General features: G+C 39.6%; 2 protein-coding genes across 5 annotated transcripts in view; both read right to left on the bottom strand.

The window, feature by feature from the left end:
* Positions 1-258: 258 nt before the first annotated feature.
* gjd4 (gap junction protein delta 4) lies at positions 259-1,512 on the bottom strand. The gene is made up of 2 exons (XM_088322688.1): positions 1,449-1,512; positions 259-1,388 (listed from the first exon to the last, which is right to left on the bottom strand). The coding sequence occupies exons 1-2, from the start codon at positions 1,510-1,512 to the stop codon at positions 259-261; spliced, it is 1,194 nt and encodes a 397-aa protein (XP_088178814.1).
* A 3,106-nt stretch (positions 1,513-4,618) lies between these two features.
* The window catches only part of ccny (cyclin Y), a 28,914-nt gene continuing 17,718 nt past the window's right edge, over positions 4,619-15,814 (bottom strand). For 2 of the 4 annotated variants that reach the window (XM_088322341.1, XM_088322342.1), the window contains 9 exons: positions 15,185-15,219; positions 15,043-15,066; positions 14,736-14,836; positions 14,623-14,658; positions 13,639-13,696; positions 11,968-12,087; positions 11,730-11,896; positions 7,620-7,782; positions 4,619-5,831 (listed from right to left, as the gene is read on the bottom strand). In XM_088322341.1, the coding sequence (XP_088178467.1) occupies positions 5,715-5,831; positions 7,620-7,782; positions 11,730-11,896; positions 11,968-12,087; positions 13,639-13,696; positions 14,623-14,658; positions 14,736-14,836; positions 15,043-15,066; positions 15,185-15,219 (821 nt within the window). In that variant the 3' untranslated portion in view covers positions 4,619-5,714. The remainder of the gene's footprint in view (positions 5,832-7,619; positions 7,783-11,729; positions 11,897-11,967; positions 12,088-13,638; positions 13,697-14,622; positions 14,659-14,735; positions 14,837-15,042; positions 15,067-15,184; positions 15,220-15,814) is intronic. The other 2 variants (XM_088322343.1, XM_088322344.1) reach the window with 1 other exon arrangement.

Here is a 15,814-nt window from a genome sequence, read left to right as displayed (position 1 = left end):
CACATCTTCCCTTCAACGACTCCAGGGAGTTATTCTCGATGCAAGATCCTGTTGCCTTGCATCAAAGGGGACAGAACAGGAGCTCAGAGAAGAAGGTAACACGATATGCTGGCAGGGTCGTCGCGAACCACAAGTGACGTGCGATGAGGTAGAAGGGCGCAAGGATCCAACAGTTGTTGACACCATGTAAAGCGAGATCTCAAGTTGCTCTCGCAAATTATCTCACCTCGCATAACCCTGTAAATAAAGACAACAAAGTCACACCCACTCGGACCTTTTCTCCTGACCTTCGTCGGTGGATTGTTCTGCGCCGCTGCCCAGTTCCACCAAAGAGTACTGACCAATCGTTCTGGGATTGGCTCCAGTTGCCGGATGCTGGCCTGTCTTGGGTCTCGGTGGCATCCCAGGATGCGGGCCCAGATCCCGTCTGGGCGGCGGTGGAGGTTTGAGCCTGCTGCGTTTATTAACACAAATGGCTCTGCGGGTTCGTGCGGGTTCTGCTGGGCATAGAGACAGTTCGTCACTTTCCTTCTCCGGAGCGTCTTCTTGGGACGGAGAGTATCCGTTGTTCCCGATGGCGTTGCAACCCGGAGGTTCCGAAAGGCAAGTGTCCGGGATTGTTTTGGAAGAACCCCTGTTTCCTTGTCTCTTTCGGAAACTACCTCTTTCACCAGTCTTCGTTTCCAGGACTCGGGATGAATTTGCATCCAGGAATTCCTGATCATCTTCATAAATGCACTCCAACTTTTTTTGACTTTTATGCCTCACGGAGCGCTTAACAGCACAGATAAAATCCAAAGCGTCCAGAAAAAGGGACAGGGCAGCCACGCCTAGCATAAAATTCAGCATCACCGTCTTCTCAGTGGGTCTGGAGATATAGCAGTCCACCTGGGTGGTGCATGGAGGGTGCTGGCACAAAAACCTCCTCGGGATGTAAAACCCAAACAAATAGTAGTGCGCCGCCCCGAATCCTGCCTCCAGCAAAGTCCGGAACGTCAGCTGAAAGATGTAAGCCCCTGTGAAACGACCGACCAACCCTCCTGGGGATTCTTTACCCCCCGGGGTCTTGACAGACAGCTGTCGCCGGATCTTCCACACTTGTGCCGTTTCATCTTGGTCCAAAGGGTTCACAGTTACAGTAAGGCCATTTGACACTTTATGGACGACGTAGATTGTAAAGATGACATAAGGCAGGCTCAAAGTGACGAGTTGCACCAGCCAGAAGCGAAAAAGGGATATCGGGGAAAACAGATCGTAGCAGACGTTGGCGCAGCCGGGCTGAATGGTATTGCATACGAAGCGCTCCTGTTCGTCCTGGTACAGAGGGTAACCGGCTAGGAGGAGGAGGAGGACCCGAAGAAATACCATCACCACAAACCAAACTTTACCTGCAGGATTAGAAGAAAGCTGAACTCTCTTTCCCCAAAATTAAGTCAACATTTACTCACCTATCAAGGTTATACTTTGATTAATAGAGATGAAGATGATTTCGGATGGACTGGATCCTGCCATACTCTGTCCTCAGTCAAACAAATCCTTCCAGCCGTCAAGTCCTTGCAGGACCTCAGCTATCCACTTGAAATCGGATGGACATACCCAAAAGCAGGTAAAACACCAAGTATTGTTGGCTTAAATCCAACATGACAGATTCAGAATTCCTCAAAAATCATCTCAAGTCCGTTACTCCGAGTCTCCTGCGGACAACTGGCGGTCCTGAGACAACAGAAGACGAGAGGGACCCCCATTGTGGATCTATTCTTAACGCGCAGGCAAAGGCACGTCGCTGTCCTGCATTGCATTGCAGAGATATTTTAGGGTGGAAGGACGTCCTTACAGGAAGACAACGAACTTCCGGGGTTACGAGTTCTAAATTCACACGGAATGCCAGGCAGAAAACTGTTGCCATGGTAAAAATACAAATGAGTCATGAGACCCCAAAATTGGCTTGGAATAAATAACCAACAGATCAACTTAATTTATGTTTTGTTATATGTGCATGGGTTGGGGGTTGTATTTTATTTATTGCTAATTTGTATATTGAGTGGGGCAGCACAGCAGCCACTGTGGATAGCACGTGTGCGGCACAGTTCTGAGGTCATGAGATCGAACCTCCTGTATGGAGTTTGCATGTTCTCCCTGTTCTTGCGTGAGTTTCCTCCGCGCACTCCGGTTTCCGATTTTGCTGGCAACCAGTCCAGGGTGTCCCCTGCCCACTGCCCGAAGATAGCTGGGATGGGCTCTAGCACCCCTGTGACCCTACTAAGGATAAGCGGTGCAGATGATGGATGGATATATATTGCGTTAGTGTATTTGAATCAACCTGTTTGAGTAGCCCAAACAGATTAGGTAAATCTAAAAGCTGGGTAGACTCATTTTCTGTCTCAATTTCAATACTTTCTAAACCCTACTGGGGCAAAAAGCTTCAATTTCTAAAAGTTTGAACCTTTATTAAAGGAGGGCAGGAAATGTCAATTACTTACCAAAAAGCAACCTCATTTTGAGAGCCATCCGTTCTGCAAAACTTTATGGGATAGTTGGAAAATCCAGTCTTTTGGACAGAATTTGGGAAATTTAGACTCAGCCAAGTTTAAAATTGTTCAGCACATTCCTATTTGGTTGAAACTCAAAATTGTACTGATATGTCTGATAGAAATTGATTTTTATGTTGTTGTTTTTTAATTAAGCCTCCATAATTGCTGACTCTCAAATCTAAAAAAAACGTGCTAATGGAATAATTTGCAAATTGAGGTAAATATTAAAGAAAAATCCCACAAACGAACCAAATAACTGCTACATGTTGTTACAGTCAAGACTACCCGTCTGTATTTGCAGCTGTTCTCATCGAAAGACGAACACACCAGATCTTATTATTGAAATGAATAGGTTCAATTTGCATAATCTGAACAGGGATACGCTCTGCTTAATTGGTTTAAATGAGAAGCTATTATTTAGAAGCAAAGCAGTTGAAAAATCACATTAAAATTATTTTTTGACACTAATTTGATCAAATAAGGCATTAAATGACACAAGACTGATTGGATAATATTCATATAATGGAAGACAATTGAAAACACTATAACAGTATTTGTGGCTTTGGCACAGCGCAGTACTAATTTAATCATTGCAATATTAATGCAAAGAATAATTGGAAATGTGAAACCTGTGCACAACAGTAATATTATATTGAAATAATACACTATAAAATCTCAAATTATTTTTTGCAACTTGTAGTAAAAACACTACCTTCTGCCACTCGCTGGTCATAAGAGGAAGTGACAAATGTTTGACTTTATACCCAATTGTCTAGTATTCTCTAACATGATACATCAATACATTGGGAGGATTATTGCACATAAAAAAAAAATTGATATTATTGACCTTCAGTTTCAACTTAAGTAACACACATTGCATTTAAAAACAGTCTAATATGTTGAAATGACATATGAGCCCTCTAGTGTTACCTGTGGTGTTCCGCAGGATTCAGTACTTTGCCCCCTTCTTTTCAGCATTTACATGCTTCCATTAGGTGATATTATTCGCAAGTATATCAGTTTTCATTGCTACGCAGATGACACTCGACTAAATCTTCTGATGGAGAAATCTGCCACACTAAACTGTGGAAATTTGGAGGCCTGCCTTACTGAGATAAAAGAATGGATCTCACTAAACTTTTTGCGCCTTAACTCTGAGAAGACCAAAATGTTAGTTATTGGTCCATCTAAAGGCCGTGACTTGTTCTCAAAAGCAGCTCTGAACATTGACAAATGTAATATCACCAAAAGTGACTAAGTCAAAAATGTAGGTGTCATATTTGACCCCTTTCAAACACACGATAAGGATATTACTGGAACAGCTTTTTTCCATTGCTAAATTCACCCTATGCGGTCTCTGTCGGATGCGGAGATTATAATTCACGCGTTTGTTACCTACCATCTCGTTTCCTGTAATGCACTTCTCTCCGGTCTCCCGAAGTCCAAAATCAAGAGCATTCAGCTGGCATAAAATGCTGCAACAAGGCTTTTAACTAAGACAAGAAAGTTTGATCACATTACCCCGATTTTAGCTAACCTGCATTGGCTCCCTGTTAGCTTAAGATGTGATTTCAAGGTTCTGTTGGTAGTATACAAAATATGAATGGACTTGCTCCCTCACAGCTTTCAGATTTAATTACCCCCTATGTTCCGGTCCGGAGACTTCGTCCTGAAAACGCTGGTCTACTAGTGATCCCAAGAGCCAAAAAGAAATCCACAGGTTTGAGAGTGTTTTTCATTCGGGTCCTGGTGCTGTGGAATGCTCTTCCCCCTGAGATTAGATCTGCAAACTCAGTGGAAATGTTTAAATCTACGCTTAAAACACACTTCCATTATATAGCATATGAATAACCTATATTTCATGTTGACAATATCTGTGTATTATTTGCCCTCATGGAGGTTCTAGATCAGGGGATAGTGTCATAATAATCTGTGGTCTGTGCAGCCCTTTGAGACTCTTTGTGATTAAGGGCGTCACAAATAAACATGACTTGACTTTGTATTTCTTATAAATATTCAATATTGTTGAGCTGATTACAGTACTGTGATCATGTAAAAAATGTGGAGAAAAAACAGGACAAAATTCATCAAAGGTAGCTTCCATTTTAAATATTTATACTTTCGAATGATTTGTCACATAATTGCTATCAACCTCGTGTACAGTAGAAACAGATCTAATATAAATATCTCAACAGTACAACTGCAGATGTTGCTCACTGGCACTGTTATGTACACTATACAGAGACAACATAGCAAAAACGTATACAATCTCCGCGTGAGCAGTGTTCTATCGTTTATCACATTGAAATATCATTCAGCTCGTCTCCAGAACGCAAAACTACCCTGAAGAGTCACGTATTTTTTTCTTATTAGGAGCTTCGGAATACAGAGTGTTCACTTGTGCTGTTTGAAAAGCAGGAAGAACCGTACAAAATGTAGTGACGGGGGTTGACGGAAGGCTAAAAATTCATTTGTTAGTTAGTTATTCTTTTCATAAGTGGTTAAGGAGTTTAAAGTCTGGTTTATGACAGGCACTACAGGTCAGGACGGCGGCAGTGAAGAAAAAGTCCGTTAACTCCAAAGTACATTTCTGAGAAGTGAATGCCGGAGTCCCCGACAACTCCCCCCGCCCCCTGTTGCGTTCGATCGCGACGAGGCGATGAGTATTGCTTGGCGTGAAAGTCCGAAGCGGCAAATTTGCCGCTCCCGTGTTTGAAAGTCGATTTCCTTTCGGCGTAGTCGGCTCAGGAAGCGGAATCGTAAGGCTTTTTTTCTAAATCAACACTGTGTGGAATACGAAAATGAATACAGAGGTACTGATGGAATGTACGCAAATGGGAATGAGCAGAAAGAGACGAAAAACGCCCTGGAAGAGATTCAGAATTCGAAAAAGTCTGAGTTCTTAGAAGAAGGAAGAGGATCAAAAATGACGGGGATGTGGCCAGCCCGCTACGTTATCCTGTTCCCGCTTCCTCTCAGTCGCGTTTCAAGCGAACTGCACCAAGTCCAGTTCTGGTTCCGCTCAGCTCGCTCTCGGGTTTCAGTGCAGCGTTATTTACAACAACTAGAGAGGTGCAATCTCGCTTGGTCAAAGTGCCGGATTGGGTTTGTGTCTCATCAGGCGGGCAGACGCTTGTTGTCCCAACTTCGCCCGATTACAAGGTTCTACCTTCTAGGCTGGCGTTAGGAAATGATGGCCGGGCTCCACTTTACCACCATCAGGTTGTCGGCGCTTACAGACCTCTTCTTTGCTAGCTTCTTCAGGTCTTTGTATTTGTCGTCACACAACCTGGATATAGCCTGAGGGGGGTCACAAGAGGCGCACATTGTAACAAACAAAATCTCTTGCAGATTGTCACTGTGCATCGTGTTCTGCATTCTGATTGGATAAACAGTCGACCCGGCTCTTTTCGGCTTGTTTCTGCCTTTGCGGTCTAAGCTGTTCATTATGTACGTGGAAATCTTTCCCAATTTCAATTTTCTCTAAATGCCACACGGACCGAGTGCTGCCTATGTTCTGCCGAAACGTCCGACCTTGTAGAGACGTCCTACCAGTGAAATGAAATGATCTGCATTTCTATAGCGCTTTTCAAGTCAAGACTTCCCAAAGCGCTTTACAGTGTGCTTCACATTTCCCAATAGCGGCCGTGCAGCCATGTAAGGCGCTAACCAGCTTATTGGGGGTATTTGCGGTTCAGTGTCTTACCCAGGGACACTTCGACATGTAACACAGAGGAGCCGGGATTCGAACTGCGATCTCTTAATCCCAAGGCGAGCGCTCTACCTCCTGAGCCACGGCTGCCTTGTGGCCTATTGCACACGCGCATAAGGCTGAATGTAATTTCCTACTATCTTTTTTTTTTCAATTTAGTCTTATTTGAGTTTTTCACTGCTTCAAAACACTTGTTGTAGCTTTTAAGCCTGGCTTACTTTTCTGTGTTAGTTTTTTAGCATGGTGTTTGTTGACAACGGTAATCACACACTAGGTATACATGCACAACCCTCGCTATATGTCACGAGTAGAGTTTCTTTTTGCACTAATTCAGAGTTTCAGTGTTGCTAGTTTTACTTAAGAAAACAAAATTCCCTGTCAGATTAGCCAAGGGTAGGATGTCTCCACAAGGTAGGATGTTTCGGCAATACACCGAGCCCGAAAGGCTAAGGAACATGCTTTTCTTTTGCCAACAAATATGGACTTCTCCACACGCTACAGCAGCCATGTCTATGATTCAATCCGGCCAAAGTTCTCAGTATGTAAAAAAAAAATAAAGTACGTCTATTCGTCATTTCTATCTAAAGTTATGATTATTTTAAATAAATGCATACCAAATCATCTCTCCAGCCACCAGTGAGTAGTGTTGAGTTTATATAGCGTGGTGAATTAGTCCGGTATAAGAATACACTCGCTCAACTGATTAATCAACGAGGTAACACATTCAATGACAAACATAAGTCTTTTTTCCACAATGTTTGTAAAAAAAAAATGTAATGTGTTTGAAAAAGTCCTCTTGTTACCCATGATTATAATATGTAGAGTAGGTTACAAATAGGGCAGCAAGGCGGAGCAGTGGTTAGCGCGTGTGGGGCACAGTCATGAGATCGAGCCTTCCTGTGTGGAGTTTGCATATTCTCCCCGTGCTTGCGTGGGTTTACTCCGGGCTCTCTGGTTTCCTCCCACGTTCCAAAAACATGCATATCAGGTTAATTAGCCGGTCCAAATTGTCCCTAGGTGTGAATGAGCGAGTGAATTGTGTGTCTCTGTGTGCTCTGCGACTGGCCGGCAACCAGTTCAGAGTGTCCCCTGCTCACTGCCCAAAGATGGCTGGGATGGGCTCCAGCACCCCCGCGACCCTACTGAGGATAAGCTGTGAAGATAATGGATGGATGGATGTTTAACATTTTCATTTAGATAAGAATAAGGTATTGCAAGATTTGTTTTCCTTCCCACAGCCCTTTTTAAAACCAACGTAACTCTAATTGAAAACAATTACTTTATTTTGGAAATAAGTATTTATCCACCCGCATTTGTTTAAATTAATTAAATGTGTTTACATTTGCCTGATTGGATGCCGACCGGCTGCTGCTCACCTCAAGTTTCTGTGCCTTGTCTTTGCTGAGGGCCTCGAGTGGAAAGCTGAGGTTGTTGGCTTCCGCCAGGGAACGCAGATCGAAGTAATACTTGGCGTAGACGCTTGACGGCACATTGATGTTGAACTGCAGAAGCTCCAGAAACTGCCGCTCCAGTTCGTTCCTTGGTTGGGAAAATATCAACTCATGGTTACCCGGTTTGCCCCCACAATGTAGTTTTCAACCATGCAGCAAAAAACACTGCTTGCAAATCAACACTGAAAGAAGAACAAGAAATAAATTAGCCACATTTACAAACAATGACCTGCAGTTTTGACTCCGCCACTGGATGTCGCCAAAGACGGGCACCGCTCGCAATGCAAACCCACTGTAGCTGTTTTGCTTAATATCATTTGAGGAAACAAAGCATCCTGATGTTGTTTGACTTAAAATAGAAATTACGGACGCGCTGCTTAAGGGATTTCGATTGCACTCACCTGGATTAAAAAATATCACCTGGGTGTCATGTATTAGATCTGAAATCAACAGCAAAGTTTCCAAATTCAGGTAAATGTTTAAATTTAAAAAGAAAATTCAAAAACAGAATAAGACTTTTTAATCATTAAATCTATCATTTTACTCGGGGTGGGCAAACTCAATGGTCAAACAAAAACGGTTTAAAACATAATGTTAACATATACGGTATGTTAAAAAAAGTACACTACTACGGATAAAATGTATTGTTGTTTTGGTGTTTTACTCTGTGTCCCTCCGTGTGCCCACCAAAAAACATTTTTTCATAGCGCTCATGGCCAACATTCAAATAGCTGGCGACTTTTTCTTTACAAGCTTTTTAAAAAATCTGTTTTATTTATCAATATATCGTATTACATTTCATGAAACAAAACCCTTCTTAAGTAGCTGTATTATATTGAGTTTTCATTGCAAATGATCAAATCTAGTGTTTTAAAAAATGGAAAATGAATGAAGATTTCGAACATTACAATGACTCGACAACAAAAATAATGTTAACATAACATGTTCCAAAGTTCGGTAGTAAGAAGCAGACGCTTATTTTCCTTACCCCTTCATCTTCCCCATTAATTACATTTTACAGATGGCTCCTCTTGTGTCTAATACAACAAAATCTCACGGATATACATATTCCATAAGTCAGATATCAATAATTATAATAAAAACGAGTCACATATTTTATTCACTAATCATCGTAGTACCCATCCCTCAACGTCATAATGCCACTAGTCACCAAACATCACTGCGACACCAGTGATAATAACAACGATAGCAATAATAACAGTTATGATATAATAATAGTAACAATAACAAGGTTAACTTAAGTTGTAAATGCAGTATTTCCAATCTTTAGTATCACTCATATGTCATTTTCTCTGTATTCTGCCAGTAAAGTTTTTTTGTATTTATATTTGAACACGTCAATAGTTGGACATTGTTTGATCTCGTCTTGTAAATTGTTCCAAAGTTAGACTCCACACACAGACACACACATACTTTTCCTGGTGGTTCTCACCTTTGGGATTTTGAATTTACGACCCCTTAAGTTATAACTTCCCTCTTTCCGAGTGAATCATTTTTGGATGTTTTCCGGCACTGTGTTTTTGTTGACCTTAAATAGCAGTTGTGAAGTGAAAAATTTTACTAAATTATCCAATTTTTATCATTTGGACTGCAGGAATAAAATATTAGTATGATCCCGATATCCTACCCTGTGTTTGGTTCTAATTGCACGTTTTTGGAGGATTAAAAAGGGGCTGTAGTGAACTTTTGTAATTATTTCCCCAGATTTATACACAATAAGTTAAGTATGGCAGAACTAAAGAACAACATAATAAATACAATGCATTATAATGGAGATAATATAATAATCTATTAATTTTAATTAGTTTTTATTTGTATATATATATATATATATATATATATATATATGAAATTTATGTATTGATATTTATTGATATTTATCAATTGATATTTCTTATGTTTCAAAAACAATTTTATGAAATTGTCCCTAGATAAACAAATAAACAATGACACATAACTTGTCCAGGTAATTTTTTTTTCTCCTTATGTATTGCCGAGGTATTTGATTGCAGATTATCGGCATATATAAAAAATTAGATCCACAAATCAGACCCTTTTCTCCCTCTGCCCTCTATGCAAATGTTTTCAATCCAATGCAGCGGGCGACTCAAAAAGTGTATCCCCCTCACATTCACTAAAATTAAACTGAGACCAGATCTGCCTAAGAGTTTTCACAATCATCCAAAAATTCAGGTCCACGTGTGATTATTTTACAAGCCGAGGTGAGGGCCGGGCTGCCTCGGTCTATTTGTGCCAGTGGGGATTGTAATAAGATCTCCCCAAGAAAATCTGTGATGACATGCTCAGTCACTGTTATGCAGAATCTGATGATACACAAAGACGTGCACGTGTGAGTGTCTGGCTCATCTCACGAGCAACTGCCAAGCAGGTGGATTACAGTCAGGGCAAAGGGATTTCTTAGGCCAAGGACAGGATCAGACATACAGCAAGTGTTAGAGGTCAAGCAGTGCTGACGTGTTAGGGTATTGTGTTCCTTCTCAGAATAAACACTGACACAGTCACCACCGAGATGAACATGTGCAGTTCAGCACTGTAGCTAAGGAAGTTCAATACTAGTACTAGAACTGGTACTATAGTAACTGATCAATAGCATATACTGTATGCATACAATCTTATCAGCCGTATTTTGCAGGTACACTCAAACATTTCTGGCCAAAATTTGGGATATGAGGTGCGCCTTTTAGTCCAGAAAATTCAGTAAATCAATGTCATTTGCAGATCAGCATTATTCCGCGATTTAGTGAGCATCTGCACATGTCTCATCTGACTGAGAAGGTGATCAGGCCAGCTTCAATTTCAAAACTTGAGGTTGAGCTTTTAGTGTAGTGCCAAGAATCGCGGTAAGGCAATTTCGGGGTACTTGAAGGCCAATTCAAGAGGTAATTCGATACATTAAAATATCCCCCAATATAACATATACAGGCATATAAACACTGTAAAACATTTAGGTAAAAAAATGGACGAATCCCAAATTTTTTTTCTTTTTGTGGGTCATTTTAGACAAGTGTAATATTTTTTAGTTTTCCTAGCAAAAGTCGGAAAATAACCTTTAAAATGAGTTATTTATCTGCTTTATTGGGCGATATTACCCAATTAACAAAGGTTTAAAAACAAGAAAATACATCTGAATAACACAAAAAAATACAGTAAGATGAAATGTAAAAATATTTAAGACATTTTTCAACCAAAAGTTGAAAAATAATCCTTAAAACAAGTAAATTTATCTCCATCTGATATATCAAATAGGAACAAAACCACATATAAGTGGAAAAACAAATCTATAAACGATAATAGAAAATAAATTAAAAAATGAGTACCTTACTGGGATCACACTGAAAAAGAAACACCTTTTCCTTGGACAAATTCAAGCACTTTTTTAAGGGCTTCCAAAGCCAATTTTCCAATTTTTCAGTATCATTAAAAGAAATCAAACGTGAATCGATCTGTAGCCCTGTTGTTCAAGGCCACTGAGTGTTGCCTTTTGGAAAAAGAACCAGAACGTTTGGTAATTCCCAAGTCAAATATTAAACACTTCCTGAATGAGTCGCAAAAAAATGTTAGTATGCCCCATTTCATTAATGTTTGCTGCCATCTCAATTTGGTCTATGTTTCATCATGTTTTCTTGTTCTTTTTCTTTACTGACGGCACTCGATGACGTCAAACGGTCGAAAAAGGAAAGCAAAGTTTAACTTAGGTATGAAACAACTTGTGCCTGCGTCGTTTTTAAGCTGACCTATCTCATATTTCTTCATTTAAAGCGTGGTCTATTGAGTCAGAAAGCCCAGAAACATGGCAACAATTTCAAGCTTTTACAAGCAATTCACCCAAAATGCAAGTATTTTTCAAACCTTAAGGCACAACATTACATTTCGAGCATTTTCCAGCACCCTGTGTGCTCACGTCTTCCTCCAACCTCTCCACACACACAGAAACCACAAACTCAGACCACAGAAACATTTTACAGACGGGTGAAATGTTGACATAGAACTCACATGTCCTCCACAGTGATATCCTTGAGAATTTGACAGTAGTCTACATTCCACACCGCCTGGTCATCCCAAACTTTGGATGCCAGAAGGATGGCCCCTAAAACAATACGCTTCCAGTTGGCGGGGCAGATGTCAATCTCGGCGTACGTCAGGAGCCTCTCCAAATACACCTTTTGACAAAAGAACACATTATTCCGAAAACTTATTTGGTATCAGAACACCCATCAGCAAATGCACCCACCAATGTGACGATGGCACATTCTGCCGTGAGCTGTGCTGCACTGAATAGCGTCCTTACGAAGCGGTAAATCTGCTTTTGTTCAGGGTCATGCTTGTCGTAGTCAAGAGGAACTTCAGACTTCTGCAAAGATGATATAAGGCAGCATTATTACCTCACTGCCAAAGATGTATTTTCCAGTCTTAGTTTTGGTTTATACATAGAAATGGTTGGAGCTAATGGATGGAATTGCAACTTTCAAGTAGGGCTGCAAAGATTAGTCATCAAAAATCGATAATAATAATAGTAGTCAACGATGAATTCCATTGTTTACTATTGGCTATGATTTTTCCTACAGAATGAGGCGTCATAAATGATTATAATGTCAGCTGGTAGTTGCTCATGCACAATACCATCTCTTGTCTCGAACGGTAACGTCCTGGAATAGGGATCGACCAATATGGGTTATTCAGGGCAGATACAGATACTGATCACTAGTATAAGGAGGAAGCAGATAACTGCTATTCAGAAATTGGTGCAAGAAGTTTTCTAATAATGCAAAAAGATAGGATATTTGTTATAAATTCAAATAAAACATTAAAAGCATTTTCGAAAACTTTTACTGTAAGTAAATTAGACAAAGTAGAAATTAGACTAACATGACTAATCTTTCCCTTTCGCATAACTAACAAGTGGGTAGCATCAGAGACAGAAAGAAGGAGAGAGAGAAAAAGGCTCGGCTCAGCTGTTTCTTAGTGTTGTGTTTAATGAATAAATATACCGATACCGATATCCGTCAAAATCCCAAATATCGGTGCTGATAATCAGCCTGCCCCATAATCAGTCGACCTCTAGCCTGGATACTGCGAATAAAAAGACTACTTGCAAAGGTTAGAAAGCAGACCTTGCGTATTATGGCAGTACCACTGTGGTTTATGAACATTTTAGGAGAAAGCATGTTGGACAGTTGAACGTAACGGAGTCGGACTCGCCTTGGTAAGATTCAAGTAACATTCAAACCACTATGGCCCATTTTGATGACAGGCATTGTCCATTTTATACACAAATAATTCGTCATGAAAGAATTTGAGCCTTATGCCAAACTGTACCTAACAAACTTATATTAAAAATGAATGCACGCAGTCGAAGTCCGTTTGATTTCAAACTGTTCAGATTCGTTAAATTCTTCTGTCACAAAATTTTGTAGTTTAGCACTGACTGTACTTTACAAAATGCACATAATTTTTGTTTTATTTACTGTTCTACTGCTGCTAATGAGCCTGTTCTTGGTTTACTGGGATAACAAATGTTTACTCGATTTTAATTCATTATTTATTTGCCTGCCCCTAAAAAATGGTCAGAGGTTTATGTATGGACTTATGCCTCTACTGACCGACCACTGTGCCCAATTGATTTTTTTAAACAAGGCATTTTTATTTAATCTTTGTTAATAACAGCAGGATGTTTAATAAAGTGTATTTTTTATGGTACCCATTTTTCTTGAGTTGAATCAACTTCATGCAAAATTAAAGAAAAAATAATAATCATCTTATTATTGGACTTAGTCAGTGACTAGTCGACCATTAAAAAACAGTCTTTAGTTACAGCCCTACCTTTCAAGTTGGCATTATAAGTCTAAATACAGTATCTGGAAACCTCAATTTAGGTATACTGTGGATGCGGAGACTGTCTTACCGATAACGGATGTAGCTTCTCGTCGAAAATGTCTAATAACATTCTTCCGTCGACCTCTCTGGAATGATAGACAGGAAGGAAATCAGACTGCATTTATCATTAGCTTCGAATTCAACAATTTCAATAATGCATAATGGGCAATTTCGCTGGAGTATGTACCACAGAAACCAGGTGATAATAAATGAATGAGCAGGGATGCACATTAATTACTTATTTTACTTATTTTTAATATAATTTCTGTTACATTTTAATCTAAAACATTAATATTACCAATTATCAGATATATGAAAAGGTAGTACCAGCACGGCGGCGCAGTGGTTAGCGCGTGTGCGGCACAGTTCTGAGGTCATGAGATCGAACCTCCTGTGTGGAGTTTGCATGTTCTCCCCGTCCTTGCGTGGGTTTCCTCCGGACACTCCGGTTTCCTCCCACATTTCAAAAACATGCATGTCAGGTTAATTGGCCTAACCAAATTGTCCCTAGGTGTGGATGAGCGAGTGCATTGTCTGTCCCTGTGTGCCCTGCGATTGGCTGCCAAGCAGTTCAGGGTGTCCCCTGCCCACTGCTCGTAGATAGCTGGGATGGGCTCCAGCACCCCCGCGACCCTACTGAGGATAAGCGGTGCAGATAATGGATGGATGGATGAAAAGGTAGATAATTTATTTTTAAGTATTACTTCTTAAAATAAGAAAAAAACACCAACAAAATTAGATAATACTGTGGAGGAACACTTAATTACATAAATTATTTAAAATGTTGGTATCATGTAGTAAAATAGAAAAATTATATTCCATTTGTTTTCTGCGACTGGGTAAGAATTTCTTGCTGACTATATTTTGTAAAATAGAAACACAAAAATACATATAGACACAGTATGTTATAATGGTTATTGGTATTGATTTTTGTCTGGAAAAGAGTAGGATCTTATCGGTATCAGTAAAAGTTATCGTGCATCCCTGCAAAGGAATGCAAATATTGTCTTACCGATTCCTTATGTGATAGAATATTGCAAGGGCCACACTGGTAAGGAAAAGAGTAAAACATAGTTAATCACATGTAAAGTATTAATAATCAAACAATGTAGCAAATGCAGTTACCATTTAATGGTGTATTTAAGGTTGGGTTGACTGACAGTGCTGTCATCGAGGAATATGGTAGAACATGAGCTGTACTTTCTTCTCACAGGGCCAGAATAATGCTGGAACGGATATACAAAAAAACAACATCAAAATGCGAATTATTTGTCATTTTGGACTACAAATTACTAATTTAAACAGACAACGCATACAGACAGCAATGTGATGGCTTTATTTTTGGGGTTGAGCGGATACATAAAACTCAGAATGGGCCGTTTAAAGAATGGAAACGCGGGATGACAATGGTCAAATCACTACTTTTTTTTACCTTGCTTTCCGAAATGTGAGTGAACTTGCGAAAACAAATAAGAGAATCGTTACTCTTGGACTGTTAGCATAATTGACCTAAGAAGGATTTATTTCACATAAATAGTCAAAATAAGAAAATGTTGTTCGATTGTTATACTCACATGATTGATGTAAAGGCTTTTTCTCTTTTCTCGAACTGAAAATAAAGAGGGAACATATTCAAGGGTCTCTTTACGGCAATAACACATCCTCGCCAACAGGTGTCAGCATTGATGTAGTGCAGGGGTCTCCAAACTTTTTCAAGCTGAGAGCTACTTTTTGTTCCTAATTAGCGTAAAGGGCACCCAATAAATATCCATTTCAAAAATACCAACTTAGTTAGCTGGCTTGCTAAATGACTAAAAAGTTGCTTAATAGTTAGCTAGAAAAGTAAACAAGTACAAAGGTAAAAGAGAGCTAGAGAGTAAAAAGTCAACTAAATAGCCTCATAGAAACCTTTAAAAACTAACTAGGTAGCTAGCTAAAAAGGAGGCCAAAATTTGGCTTCATAACTACAATAAAATGTTAAATTGATAGATAGCATGCAAAAAGAGTAAAAAGCTAGTGTGATAGCTTGCTAAATAAATGGCTAAAACTGTAGGAAGATAGCTAGCTAAAGAGCTAAAATACAAGGTACATAGCTAGCTAAAAAAAATGCACTTTTTTGCTCATTCGCTTTACAAAACCCATAAATTGAAATTAAGTTTGTTGTATTTACTAAAATAATGAATACATACATTCAATACATGAAT

The sequence above is a fragment of the Urocampus carinirostris genome, chromosome 18, assembly GCF_059441175.1.
Source record: "Urocampus carinirostris isolate Australia breed hairy pipefish chromosome 18, RoL_Ucar_1.0, whole genome shotgun sequence".
Taxonomy (NCBI): domain Eukaryota; kingdom Metazoa; phylum Chordata; class Actinopteri; order Syngnathiformes; family Syngnathidae; genus Urocampus; species Urocampus carinirostris.
This window is presented reverse-complemented; position numbering and strand designations above follow the sequence as displayed.

Bases quoted from the DNA above. Each gene is read 5' to 3' on its own strand.
- gjd4 (XM_088322688.1), bottom strand. From the start codon at position 1,512: ATGGCAGGATCCAGTCCATCCGAAATCATCTTCATCTCTATTAATCAA. The intron at 1,389-1,448 runs GTGAGTAAATGT...CTAATCCTGCAG, and splicing joins TCAAAGTATAACCTTGATAG to GTAAAGTTTGGTTTGTGGTG.